Below are 12,460 nucleotides of genomic sequence, written 5' to 3' on the forward strand. Positions count from 1 at the left end.
CAGAAGGGCAGAAGGGTTTGTGGTCGTTGGAAGGTGTCAGAGAGTTCAGCTGAAAGGAAACAAACAGGAGGGAAACTGCCCAGGCAGCACCACTGATTGCATCCAGGGTGAAGAGCACCTCCCTGGGGGGGGTTGTCTCCTCCCTAGGAGCATCCAAGGCCAGGCTGGATGAGGCCTTGAGCGACCTGATCTCGTGGGAGGTGTCCCTGCCCCCGGCAGGGGGCTTGGAACTGGATGATCTGGCAGGTCCCTTCCAAGCCAAACCATTCTGTGATTCTCTGAATATTTGTCACTGCTCTGAAAACCTCTTCCTGCCACAGCCCCAACCATCTCTCACTGCACAGTTCCTGTGAGCTGAAGGCAGGAGCAGAATAACAACACAGCCACTGCTCTCATCAGGGTCCTAGCAGCAGACACATCTTGGCACCAAACCCAGCACTGAGAGAGAGAATTCCTTTATTTGCCCACAGAAAGCAGCACTGCTACCACTGAGAGACACACAAAGCCTCAGGGGTGGCTAGGGAGGGACCTCTGAGTGTCACACAAAGCCAGCTGCCACCAAGGCTTGCCCAGACCTGAGGACATCCAAGGCTGGTGATTCCATGAGCTCTCTGGGTGGACCTCTCCTGGAGCTGCACCACCCTCCTTGGGCAAAGAGCCTGTCCTGCTGCCACAGCTCTCAGGTCAGTAGCCATGAGGTCTTGGGTGACAGGTTGGACTTGATGACCCTTGAGGTCTTTTCCAACCTTACTGATTCTATCCAGATCAAAGCTTTGCCTTCTTTCTAAACAACCCAGAATTTCAGGGGGCCTCTGTGTTAAGGAGCACAGACACTGCAAGAGAGTGAACTTCAGGGGCCAACCATAAAGCTGTGGTGTAGAGGGGGTTGGGATGGGACACTGAGCCACTGAGAAGTTAAATGGCAATGCCAAAAGGTCAGAGTGTGTTACAGGAGCAGGGCACTGAGACCTCAGTGTCCAAGTGACTAAGTGCAGGCACACAAACTGCACTCCCAGCCAGCAGCACAGAGAGAGAACCCAGAGGAGGACTACTTGCTAAATATTGAGGAGTTAGATGTCTTTTGCATAACCTTCCTAAGTATGAAGTGAGATCCCACAGGAGTCAGCAGGTAGTATTGGTCCTGCTCAGCAGGTGAGCTGCAGCTGTCCCTGCTGACTGCAGGGGGGTTGGATGTGATGACTTTGAAAGGTCCCTTCCACCCAAACCAGTCCATCAGAAATGGGGCTTGGTCTCTTCTCCCCAGTGTCAGGTGACAGGAGGAGAGGAAATGGTCTCAAATTGTGCCAGGGGAAGGTTAGGTTGGGGATGAGGAAAAGAATTCCTTGCTGCAAGAGTGCTCAGAGACTGGCAGAGGCTGCCCAGGGAGGTGGTGGAGTCCCCATGCCTGGAGGTGGTCAAGCAACCTGTGGCCATGGCACTTAGGGAGAGGGTTTAATGGCCATGGTGGTGTTGGCTCAGTGGTTGGGCTGGGTGATCTCAGAGGGCTTCTCCAGATGAAACAACTCTGTGAGGGCTGCAGGAGGTGGAATGACTCAAGTGGCCTCGGGCAGTGAACACACAGCAGTGAGTAACTGAGCCATGGCTCCTCTCAGCGCAGTGCCCCTGCAGGTCACCTTTCACTGGGGCTCAACAGCCTGATACTCAGCCCAGAAGCTGCTGTGGTGATCCTTCACATTTTCATGGAACTCAATCTCAGCCTGGCTTCCTGTGGAGTGCCAGAGGAACTGCTGCCTGCCACGGAACACCACGCTCCTCATGGTGCTGACGTCGCGGACCTGCGGCAGGAAAGAGCAAACCCCTCTGGCACAGCAGCCGGCAAGGGAGGAGCCCACAGGGCACTGGGGGCTTGCAGAGTGGTCACTCAGGGGGAGGAGGTGCCCTGCACAAGGCTTGGAAGACATCAGGAGTGCTCATCCACATCTGGAGAAGAGGAGGCTCAGGGGAGACCTTCTTGCTCTCTCCAACTCCCTGCAGGGAGGTTGTAGCCAGGTGGGGGTTGGGCTCTTCTCCCAGGCAAGCAGCACCAGAACAAGAGGACACAGTCCCAAGCTGTGCCAGGGGAGGTTTAGGCTGGAGGTTAGGAAGAAATTCTTCCCAGCAAGAGAGATTGGCCCTGGGAATGTGCTGCCCAGGGAGGTGGTGGAGTCCCCATCCCTGGAGGTGTTTAGGAAGAGCCTGGCTGAGGCACTTGGAGCCATGGTTGAGTTGATCAGATGGTGCTGGGGGATAGGTTGGACTGGATGAGCTCAAAGGTCTTTTCCAACCTTCCAACCTTCTATTCCAGCCCATCCTATCCTATTCCAGCCCATCCTATCCTATTCCAGCCCATCCTATCCTATTCCAGCCCAACCTACCCTATTCCAGCCCATCCTCCATTAATGCTGAGAGCCCTGAGGCTGTTCAGCCTGCAGAAGAGAAGGCTGAAAGGAGATCTCATTGACAAACAGCTGAAGGTCTCAAGAAGGGGCCAGGCTCTTTTCAGGGGTGTCCTGGGATAGGACAAGGGGCAAGGGACACAAACTGGAACCCAGGAAGTTCCACCTGAACATGAGGAAAAACTCCTTGACTGTGAGGCTGCTGGAGCCCTGGAGCAGGCTGCCCAGGGAGGTTGTGGAGTCTCCTGCTCTGAAGGCTTTCAAGGCCCATTTGGATGTGTTCCTGTGTGAGCTGCCCTGGGTGATGCTGCTCTGGCAGGGGGGTTGCACTGAGTGACCTCTGGAGGTCCCTTCCCACCCCTACACCATTCTGTGGCTCAGTGATTTACAGGACAGAGCCCAACCCTCTAGGACTTGGGACTGAACTTTGCATCTGGATGGAAATCCCTGAGGAGGAGATGAGTCCACTGCCATCCAAATCACCCCCCTGAGGTGTCTGACTCACCAGGATGTAATTGAAGTGGCTCTGGTTGCTGCCACTGCCCAGGTCAGTGTAGAGGGCCCGGAGGGCAATGCGATGCTGAGGAGCCACATTGATGAAGGTCCTGCAGACTCCTCCCTGCCTCTCACCAGGCAGCTGCACAGGGCTCACTATTTCACCCTGGGGACCAAACAGCTGCTGGTCACAGTCTGAGAGGGGGGGAGGGAAAGGGAACAGAGAAGAAAATGACTTAGGGAAGTGTCCAGCATCAATAAGAGAAGAGAAGTCATCTAAATTCAAGACAGGCAGAGAGGTTTCATCTGGGAGTCTCAGGGAGTTTCATCTGGGAAGCTCCAAGCTTCAGCAAACACCTGCAGGGGCCTTGAGAACAGAGGGGTAGTGCACCAGGCAGAGAATGATCAAATGCTTCAGCTTGGAAGGGACCTTTAAAGTTCATCTAATCCAATCCCCACTTCCCCTGCAGTCAGCTGTCTGTAACTGGAGCAGGCTGCTCACAGCTCCAAACAACCTGCCCAGGAATGGTTCCAGGGATGGGGAATCCACCATCAGCTTGGGCAACCTGGGCCAGGCCCTCACCACCATTTCTTCCTTCCCTCCAGCCTCAATCTCCCTCTTTTAGTGTCAAACCATCACCCCTTGTCCTGTCCCAATGGATTGTGCCCAAAATCTGTCCCCAGTTTTCTGATCTGCTCCTTCAAGCACTGAAAGGCCTCAAGGAGGCCTCCCTGGAGCCTTCTCTTCTCCAGTCATTAATTCCAGCAACCCTCAAGAAGGGGCTCATCAGCTGCTAAAAATGAAGCAAGGTTTCATAGACTCACAGAGCTGTCAGGGTTGGAAGGGAGCTCAAGGCTCAGCCAGCTCCAACCCCCTGCCATGGGCAGGGACACCTCACACCACAGCAGGTTGCTCACAGCCACCTCCAGCCTGGCTGCAAACACCTCCAGGCAGGAGGCTGCCACCACCTCCCTGGGCAACCTGTGCCAGGCTCTCACCACCCTCCTGGGGAACAACTTCTTCCTCACATCCAATCTCAATCTCCCCACTTCTAGCTGTGCTCCATCCCCCCCAGTCCTATCCCTCCTTGACACCCTCCAAAGTCCCTCCCCAGCTTTCTTGGAGCCCCCTGCAGATCCTGGAAGGCCACAATGAGGTCTCCTTGGAGCCTTCTCCTCTCCAGCCTGCACAGCCCCAACTCCCTCAGGCTGTGCTCACAGCAGAGCAGCTCCAGCCCTCTGCTCCTCCTCGTGGCTCTTCTCTGGACACCTTCCAGCACCTCCAGTTCCTTCCTCCAGAACTGGACCCAGAGCCCCAGCTGTGGTCTCACTTCTGGTGAGACTTCCACAGGGATCTGTGACCTGTGGCACTCAGCAGGGCAAGCTGTGGGGGGCTTCACCCACAGGGAGAGCCAAGCCTGCAGTGAGGTTACCTTGGTGATACTTCCTGCTTGCAGCTCTGCTGCTGTACTGAAGAACCACCCCGTGGGCTGGCAGCAGAGCTCGCTGCTTCACCAGCAGGGTGTTTGTCCTGGAGTTTATGAGTGCCAAGGGCAGCTTCCTGCAGCCTGTCCTCCACATCATCCGCCCAGAGAACAGCAGCAGCTCGCCTGGAAGGGAGGGGCACAGGGATGAGCCATGGGTGTACTGTGAGCAGAAGGCCACAGCAGATCTTGCAGGGGTCTGGAATGAAGGCATTCCTGCATTTTACTACCACAGAATTGCTCTGAGATTCCCCCAGTCCAACCAGCACCCCAGCACCACCAGGGCCCCAAGTGCCACAGGTTTCTGGAACCCCTCCAGGCATGGGGACTCCACCACCTCCCTGGGCAGCCTCTGCCAATCCCTGACCACTCTTGCAGCAAAGGAATCTTTCCTCATCTCCAACCTAAGCCTCCCCTGGAGCAATGTCAGGCCTCCTCTTGTCCTATCACCTGACAGGGAGAAGAGACCAACCACCACCTGGCTCCAGCCTCCTCTCAGGGAGCTGTAGAGAGCAATGAGGTCTCCCTCAGCCTCCTCTTCTCCCTCAGCTGCTCCTCCCCAGCCCTGTTCTCCAGACCCTTGCCCAGCTTGGTTGCCCTTCTCTCTGCTCCAGCAAGAGGATGCATTACAGAGAGATCATAACAGGCCAGGGCAAGCAGCTTCTCTGCCCCCACCATCTCCTATCTCTCAACAGCACAGGCAAGAAGCCATTCTGCAGGGAGAGATCTCCATCCAGACCCCTCTGGGGACAACCTGGAGGGACAGAAGAACTTGTAAGAGGCTTTCAGAGACGACACAAGCTCCAAGGCAGCCAGAGCCAGCCGGGGCAGCACCAAAAGTCAGGTGGGCAAATGAGGTGCAGCTTTCCCCAAGGGCCAGGCTGTGGTGCCCAGCTGCCCCTGGGCAGTACCTGCACTGCAGTTGAGGGAGCTCTGCAGGACACTGACTGTGATCTCCTCCCCAAGGGGACGGCCGATGGCCACGCTGCAGTCGCCGCCCCCCACGCCCGTCATGTTGATCACCCCGGTGGCATTGAGGAAGAGCTTGCCACAGACACCTGCAGAGCAGAGACAGCTGAGAAACACACCCAGAAGGAGCTGCAGCTGCTGGAAAACAGCTCCCACTGCCTTGGTGGCACAAGGGGCAGGGCACAGGCAGAGTCAGCAGCTGCCCCGAGGAGTCCCCAGTCAGGAGAGCCTTGGGAAGCCCAGGGAGGGGAAGAGTCATGGCTCCCAGCTCATGGCATGCTGGAAGGAGCAGCACATGGACCCCCCCAACAAGCAGCCTTCCCTTCCCATGCTCCTTGTCCCTGCATGGCAGCAGGACCAGCTGACCCTTTGGGTAGTGTCCTCCTCACCTGCCCCGGGCTCTGCCTGCTCCTGGGCCCGGCGCCTGCCTCCGGCCTGGGGGGCAGCTGAGGCTGCCACAGCTGCTGGCACGCTCTGCAGGGCTGCTCCACGGGCCCTGGGCACCACCAGCTGCTCAGGACAGGGCCCTGCAGAGCAGCCACGGAGCACAATGGGCCTGGGGAAGTGCCTGCAGAAGCTGGGGTTCACCTGCTGGCCGGTGAGAGGATTGAGGCAGAAGTCCTGCCGGGTTTGGACGCCGTTCCCACAGGAGGCTGAGCACTGCACAGGAAGAAACCCACAGCCCTTCAGCAAGTGCCCCAGGAGGTGACTTGCAAAGACACAAATCTACTGGCACAGGCATCACCTGGAGAAATGGGGCTGCTCTGCCACTTGCCCTCGCAGTGCTCCACTTTCATCAGCTGTGTGACACAGGCTGGGCAGGGACTGGCCTGAGAGCAGCCCTGAAGAAAAGGAGCTGGGGGTGCTGGGGGAGGAGAAGCTCAGCAGGAGCCAGCAGGGAGCACTTGCAGCCCAGAGAGCCAACCACAGCCTGGGCTGCAGCAAGAGAAGCAGAGCCAGCAGGGCCAGGCAGGGGATTCTGCCCCTCTGCTCTGCTCTGCTGAGACCACAGCTGGAGCTCTGGGGCCAGTTCTGGAGCCTCTGTGCCAGGGAGGATCTGGAAGTGCTGGAAGGTGTCCAGAGCAGGGCCATGAGGAGGAGCAGAGGGCTGGAGCTGCTCTGCTGTGAGGACAGACTGAGGGAGTTGGGGCTGTGCAGGCTGGAGAGAAGGCTACAAGGAGACCTAATTGTGGCCTTCCAGGAGCTGCAGGGGGCTCCAAGAAAGCTGGGGAGGGACTTTTGAGGGTGTCAGGGAGGGATAGGGCTGGGGGGGATGGAGCAAAACTAGAAGTGGGGAGATTGAGATTGGATGTGAGGGAGAAGTTGTTCCCCAGGAGGGTGGTGAGAGCCTGGCACAGGCTGCCCAGGGAGGTGGTGGCAGCCTCATCCCTGGAGGTGTTTGCAGCCAGGCTGGAGGTGGCTGTGAGCAACCTGCTGTGGTGTGAGGTGTCCCTGCCCATGGCAGGGGGTTGGAGCTGGCTGAGCCTTGAGCTCCCTTCCAGCCCTGACAGTTCTGTGGTGGCCCCAAACTCCCTCTTGGAATTGCAGAGCCACTCCCTCAGAACTCCCAACAGCTCTGCATTCCAAGCTCCTTTGTGAAGCCAAAGCCTTAGCTGCAGAAGGTGGGGAGCAGATCTCCAGCTCCTAAGCACAGGGCAGTGGAGAGGGTGGAAAACATCCCTAGGAACAGCTCAGCATCCCTGTGGGAAGTCAACCTCCCAGGCAGAGGTGCTGCAGGGCAGTAGATGGCCACAGAAGCACCTGGCTGGCCACCAAGAGTGCAGCTGAGCAGCAGCCAGTACCTCTGTCCACTCACTGGAGCTCCACTCGTAAGAGCACGCTCGGACGACGCAGGGCACGCTGCCGAGAGGCTTCTCTGCCACGGGGCACAAATGTTCCTCCAGCAGCACCTCCTTGCCCTGGAGGCTCTGCACACAGGTGACCAGCTGCACTGCCAAGCCAAGCCCACAGCTGGAGGAACAGGGGCCAGCTGGGGTTACCTTCCACCTGACAGAGGACATGGAGGAGAAGAATTCAGTTAGTGATCAATCAGAGAGTCACAGAACTGGCAGGGCTGGAAGGGAGCTCAAGGCTCAGCCAGCTCCAACCCCCTGCCATGGGCAGGGACACCTCACACTGCAGCAGGTTGCCCACAGCCACCTCCAGCCTGGCTGCAAACACCTCCAGGGATGAGGCTTCTGCCACCTGAATCCCCACCCTCTGCTGTCTCTCACTGTGGAAAACACTGCAGCTCCCTCCCTCCTTCCCCTCCCTTGCAGCTCCCTCCCTCTCCTTCCCCTCCTTGCAGCTCCCTCCCTCCCCTTCCCCTCCCTTGCAGCTCCCTCCCTCCTTCCCCTCCCTTGCAGCTCCCTCCCTCTCCTTCCCCTCCTTGCAGCTCCCTCCCTCTCCTTCCCCTCCTTGCAGCTCCCTCCCTCTCCTTCCCCTCCTTGCAGCTCCCTCCCTCTCCTTCCCCTCCTTGCAGCTCCCTCCCTCTCCTTCCCCTCCTTGCAGCTCCCTCCCTCTCCTTCCCCTCCTTGCAGCTCCCTCCCTCTCCTTCCCCTCCTTGCAGCTCCCTCCCTCTCCTTCCCCTCCTTGCAGCTCCCTCCCTCTCCTTCCCCTCCTTGCAGCTCCCTCCCTCTCCTTCCCCTCCTTGCAGCTCCCTCCCTCTCCTTCCCCTCCTTGCAGCTCCCTCCCTCTCCTTCCCCTCCTTGCAGCTCCCTCCCTCTCCTTCCCCTCCTTGCAGCTCCCTCCCTCTCCTTCCCCTCCCTTGCAGCTCCCTCCCTCTCCTTCCCCTCCTTGCAGCTCCCTCCCTCCTTCCCCTCCCTTGCAGCTCCCTCCCTCCTTCCCCTCCCTTGCAGCTCCCTCCCTCCTTCCCCTCCCTTGCAGCTCCCTCCCTCCTTCCCCTCCCTTGCAGCTCCCTCCCTCCTTCCCCTCCTTGCAGCTCCCTCCCTCCTTCCCCTCCTTACAGCTCCCTCCCTCCTTCCCCTCCTTACAGCTCCCTCCCTCCTTCCCCTCCTGCTGCCCAGCAGCTGTCTTCTCCCCCCTGCCTCACATTTTCTGCCTATGGTACTCAGAAGGCAGCCTTTGAAACAAGGCTTTACCATGAGGCCTTTCTCATTTGCAAGAAGCCCCCAGACTCCAAATACTGCTCAGGGTAGCTTTGCCATGTGCCTGGAGACAGAGGGAAAGGAAGGAGCTCTCACTGGTGGCTTTCTCCTGCTAACAGCTTTACCTTGGTGGGCAGGGACTGAGGTCACAGACTTCCACCCTGCCCTCTGGCTTTGGCACTGGGTGACAGTTTTCCTCCTGGGTCTCTTCTCTGGTGTCAAAAGCCACACACACATATTGGAGCTGAGTCTGACCTAGAAAGAGGAATGATCCTACTGCATGGCATGCTTGGAAGGGCTCAAGACAAGCCAAGCAGTGCCATTTGCCTCTGTGTGTGCTAAACAAGTAAGCCCCAGGCACACTCACTGCATTCATCCCTCCCCAGCTCTGAAGGAGCAGCCAGACAGCCCTCCAAGATACTCCCAGGCTGAACCAGGCCTCAGCCATCTGAACTATTCCCAGGCTGAACCAGGTCTCAGCCCTCCAAGCTATTCCCAGGCTGAATCAGGTCTCAGCCCTCCAAGCTACTCCCAGGCTGAATCAGGTCTCAGCCCTCCAAGCTATTCCCAGGCTGAATCAGGTCTCAGCCCTCCAAGCTACTCCCAGGCTGAATCAGGTCTCAGCCCTCCAAGCTACTCCCAGGCTGAATCAGATCTCAGCCCTCCAAGCTACTCCCACCTTGCCTCTTCCAGACTCAAACCCATGTGTGGCCACAGGTGCAGAGGCACTTGGAGCTGCAGAGGAGAGAAATCCATGTCCCTGGGGTTCCTGGGCACTGAGCTCATGCCTGCAGCCAAGCCACATTTCCCTGCAGCAGTGAAGGATCTCACCTCTGCCACAGGACACAGAACACTCTCCAGCCAGAGGGCTCCAGACAAACAGGGTCTGATTCTGCAGCTGGTTCTGCCCCAGTGACTCAGAAGTCTGCAGCAAGTGTCCATCTTCCCCCTCAGAGGAGAGCAGAAAGAGCCAGGCTGACACTGACACCTGCTTCCCACACTGGTTCTGACCCAATGCAGCCTACAGGATGCTTGCAGCTCACTGAAGGAAGAGGCCAAGTGAAGCACTTGCTCCACTTCTGCAGAGGTACCTGGGACTGGAAATGCCTAAAGCATTCCCCACCTCTAACTGTGGCTCCCCAGGAGGGATTTGGCCCCTGTGCTGAGAAGCCTTCTGCCCTGCTAGCAATCCTCCCCACCACACCAGGACCACTGCTGGCCAGTGAGGTGTCCCCTAAGGACCAGGGGTTGATTGCTGCCTCTGGTTTTGCTGGGCTCTGCAAGGAGAAGTGAAGAAGGAGCAGCAGCAGCAGCAGCAGCAGCAGCAGCAGCAGCTCCCCTCAACAAGCCAGCACTGTGCACTGATGAATGCAGCAGCACACACTCAGAGGGCCAGAGCTGTCTGCAGGGACAGGATGGAGCTTCAGCTGGGCAGCCAGCTTGGTGTGAAGCACCCTCCCAGACTCCTGTAGGAAGGTGGTGGTGGTTCTCAGCCTGCAGCCTCCTGGGGGGGTGGCTCTCAGCCTGCAGCCTCCTGGGGGGGTGGCTCTCAGCCTGCAGCCTCCTGGGGGGGTGGCTCTCAGCCTGCAGCCTCCTGGGGGGGTGGCTCTCAGCCTGCAGCCTCCTTGGGGGGGTGGCTCTCAGCCTGCAGCCTCCTGGGGGGGGTGGCTCTCAGCCTGCAGCCTCCTGGGGGGGGTGGCTCTCAGCCTGCAGCCTCTTTGGGGGGTGGCTCTCAGCCTGCAGCCTCCTGGGGGGTGGCTCTCAGCCTGCAGCCTCTTTGGGGGGTGGCTCTCAGCCTGCAGCCTTGTGGGGGGGGTGGCTCTCAGCCTGCAGCCTCCTGGGGGGGTGGCTCTCAGCCTGCAGCCTCCTGGGGGGGTGGCTCTTAGCCTGCAGCCTCCTGGGGGGGTGGCTCTCAGCCTGCAGCCTCTTTGGGGGGTGGCTCTCAGCCTGCAGCCTCCTTGGGGGGGTGGCTCTCAGCCTGCAGCCTCTTTGGGGGGTGGCTCTCAGCCTGCAGCCTCCTGGGGGGGTGGCTCTCAGCCTGCAGCCTCCTTGGGGGGGTGGCTCTCAGCCTGCAGCCTCCTTGGGGGGGTGGCTCTCAGCCTGCAGCCTCCTGGGGGGTGGCTCTCAGCCTGCAGCCTCCTGGGGGGGTGGCTCTCAGCCTGCAGCCTCCTGGGGGGGGTGGCTCTCAGCCTGCAGCCTCCTGGGGAGGTGGCTCTCAGCCTGCAGCCTCCTGGGGAGGTGGCTCTCAGCCTGCAGCCTCCTGGGGGGTGGCTCTCAGCCTGCAGCCTCTTTAGGGGGTGGCTCTCAGCCTGCAGCCTCCTGTGGCTCACCAGTGCCTAACCAGTGAGACTCCTGAAGCAAGAAGGCACCAACTCACCTTGTCCCAGCCTAAAGGGCAGACACTGACCACACAGGGCACAGTGGGGAGAGGTTTCTCCTCTGCTGGGCAGAAGCTCTCATCCACAGCAGTCTCCAAGCCCCCCTGGAGCTGAACACAGGTCAGGTTCTGCTGGGCCACTCCAGCTCCACAGAGAGCAGAGCATTCAGCTGCCTGAGAGGTCTTCCACCTAAATGGGAAGCAGTTGGATCACAGCTTCTTGTCTGGGTCAGGAAGGTTTCATTACTCACACCACTGATGAGTCCTGGAGAGCAGGCAGCTTCCCCTGCTCCAGAGCTCAGCCCTGGTGCCCCTGAGGGGCAGCTGCTGGGAGCTGAAGTCCTTGCACTGCCAGCTCTGGAAGGCTAACAGCACCTAAGCTAAAGAGCTCTGGCTGCCAGTGGAATCCCTCTGCACTAAGCACTGAGTGCCTGTGAGATCAATGTCTGGGCAGGCTCTCAGCCCTCTCTGCAGCCTCACTAACACAGGGCCTCCTCCAGAGGGAGGCCAAACCTTTGCTGGCACAACCCTGCCAGGGCTGGGAGCAGACTTCTGCTGGCCAAGCCCTCAGATTGCTGCTGCAAGACACTGGAAGGGCCAGCAGCTGCCCACTCAGCTGACACCTCAACCACCTCACAGGACCAGGAGCACCAGGCTTGGGAGCTGATGCACCACTGGCAGGAAGCTCCTTCAGCCCTCTCCTCCTCTCTGCTGTTTTCATCAACTGAGACTGCAGAGCCTGCAGAGCAAGGCCAGGCTGGGCTTCCAGGAACACCAACCTGTACAGGCATGGCTCCATGGCACAGGGCTGGTGCTCTGCTAGGGGCTGTGGGGGCTCCAGGCACCACTGCTCCTCTGCTGGTTCGTTCCTTGTCTGGTCAAAGCAGACGTGGCGCACTGCTCGTGTCCCTGGCAAAGAGAGGAGGTCACAGAGGGGGCAGCTCAGCTCTGTTGTGCCACCAAGGTGCAGCCACTGCACTTCACTCAGTCATTGTCCTTAGCCTGGAGAGAAGGAGGCTGAGGGGAGACCCTCTGGCTCTCTACAGCTCCTGAAAGGAGGTTGGAGCCAGGTGGGGGCTGCTGTTTTCTCTCAAGGAACAGGCGATAGGAGGAGAGCAATCTGCTTCTGAAGCTCAGCTCAGCTCTTCAGTAAGCTCTGACCAAGCAGCTGCTGCTTCAGTCAGCCCAGGAGAGCTCATGGAGTAAAGATCTGGGGGAGAGAGGATGGATTGAAGCTGGCAGAGGGAGATTGAGGCTGGAGATGAGGAGGGAGGGTGGGGAGACACTGGCACAGGCTGCTCAGGGAGGCTGTGGTGTCCCCTCCTGGAGGTGTTCCAGGCCAGGCTGGATGAAGCCTTGAGCAGCCTGGACTGGTGGGAGGTGTCCCTGCCCGTGGCAGGGGGCTAGAGCTGGCTGAGCTTTAAGGTCCCTTCCAACCCAACCCATTCCATGATTTGATAAGCCTCCCAACCTTCTGATGTGTTAAGGTGCTGGACCCTGGGGCTCTCTGACCTCCCAGGCTGACAGAGAACATTTGTGTGGCAGAACCCTCAAGCCATCAAACAGCTGCCACCAGCTAGGCCCAGACCTCCATCAAAAGTAAAGGTCATGGAATCAATAGGGTTGGAAAAG

General features: G+C 59.1%; 1 protein-coding gene across 1 annotated transcript in view; it reads right to left on the minus strand.

Annotated features, from left to right (window-relative positions):
* Positions 1 to 439: 439 nt before the first annotated feature.
* ADAMTS13 (ADAM metallopeptidase with thrombospondin type 1 motif 13) overlaps positions 440 to 12,460 on the minus strand; it is a 59,053-nt gene continuing 47,032 nt past the window's right edge. The window contains exons 37-46 of the mRNA XM_068155911.1: positions 11,608 to 11,737; positions 10,829 to 11,018; positions 9,283 to 9,400; positions 8,577 to 8,706; positions 7,147 to 7,351; positions 5,734 to 6,004; positions 5,287 to 5,433; positions 4,325 to 4,501; positions 2,902 to 3,086; positions 440 to 1,796 (exon numbers count right to left, since the gene is read on the minus strand). Coding sequence (XP_068012012.1) covers positions 1,638 to 1,796; positions 2,902 to 3,086; positions 4,325 to 4,501; positions 5,287 to 5,433; positions 5,734 to 6,004; positions 7,147 to 7,351; positions 8,577 to 8,706; positions 9,283 to 9,400; positions 10,829 to 11,018; positions 11,608 to 11,737 — 1,712 coding nt within the window. The 3' untranslated portion in view covers positions 440 to 1,637. The remainder of the gene's footprint in view (positions 1,797 to 2,901; positions 3,087 to 4,324; positions 4,502 to 5,286; positions 5,434 to 5,733; positions 6,005 to 7,146; positions 7,352 to 8,576; positions 8,707 to 9,282; positions 9,401 to 10,828; positions 11,019 to 11,607; positions 11,738 to 12,460) is intronic.

The sequence above is a fragment of the Melanerpes formicivorus genome, unplaced genomic scaffold (assembly GCF_026170545.1).
Source record: "Melanerpes formicivorus ecotype bairdi unplaced genomic scaffold, bMelFor1.0.p_v2 SCAF_33, whole genome shotgun sequence".
Taxonomy (NCBI): Eukaryota; Metazoa; Chordata; class Aves; order Piciformes; family Picidae; genus Melanerpes; species Melanerpes formicivorus.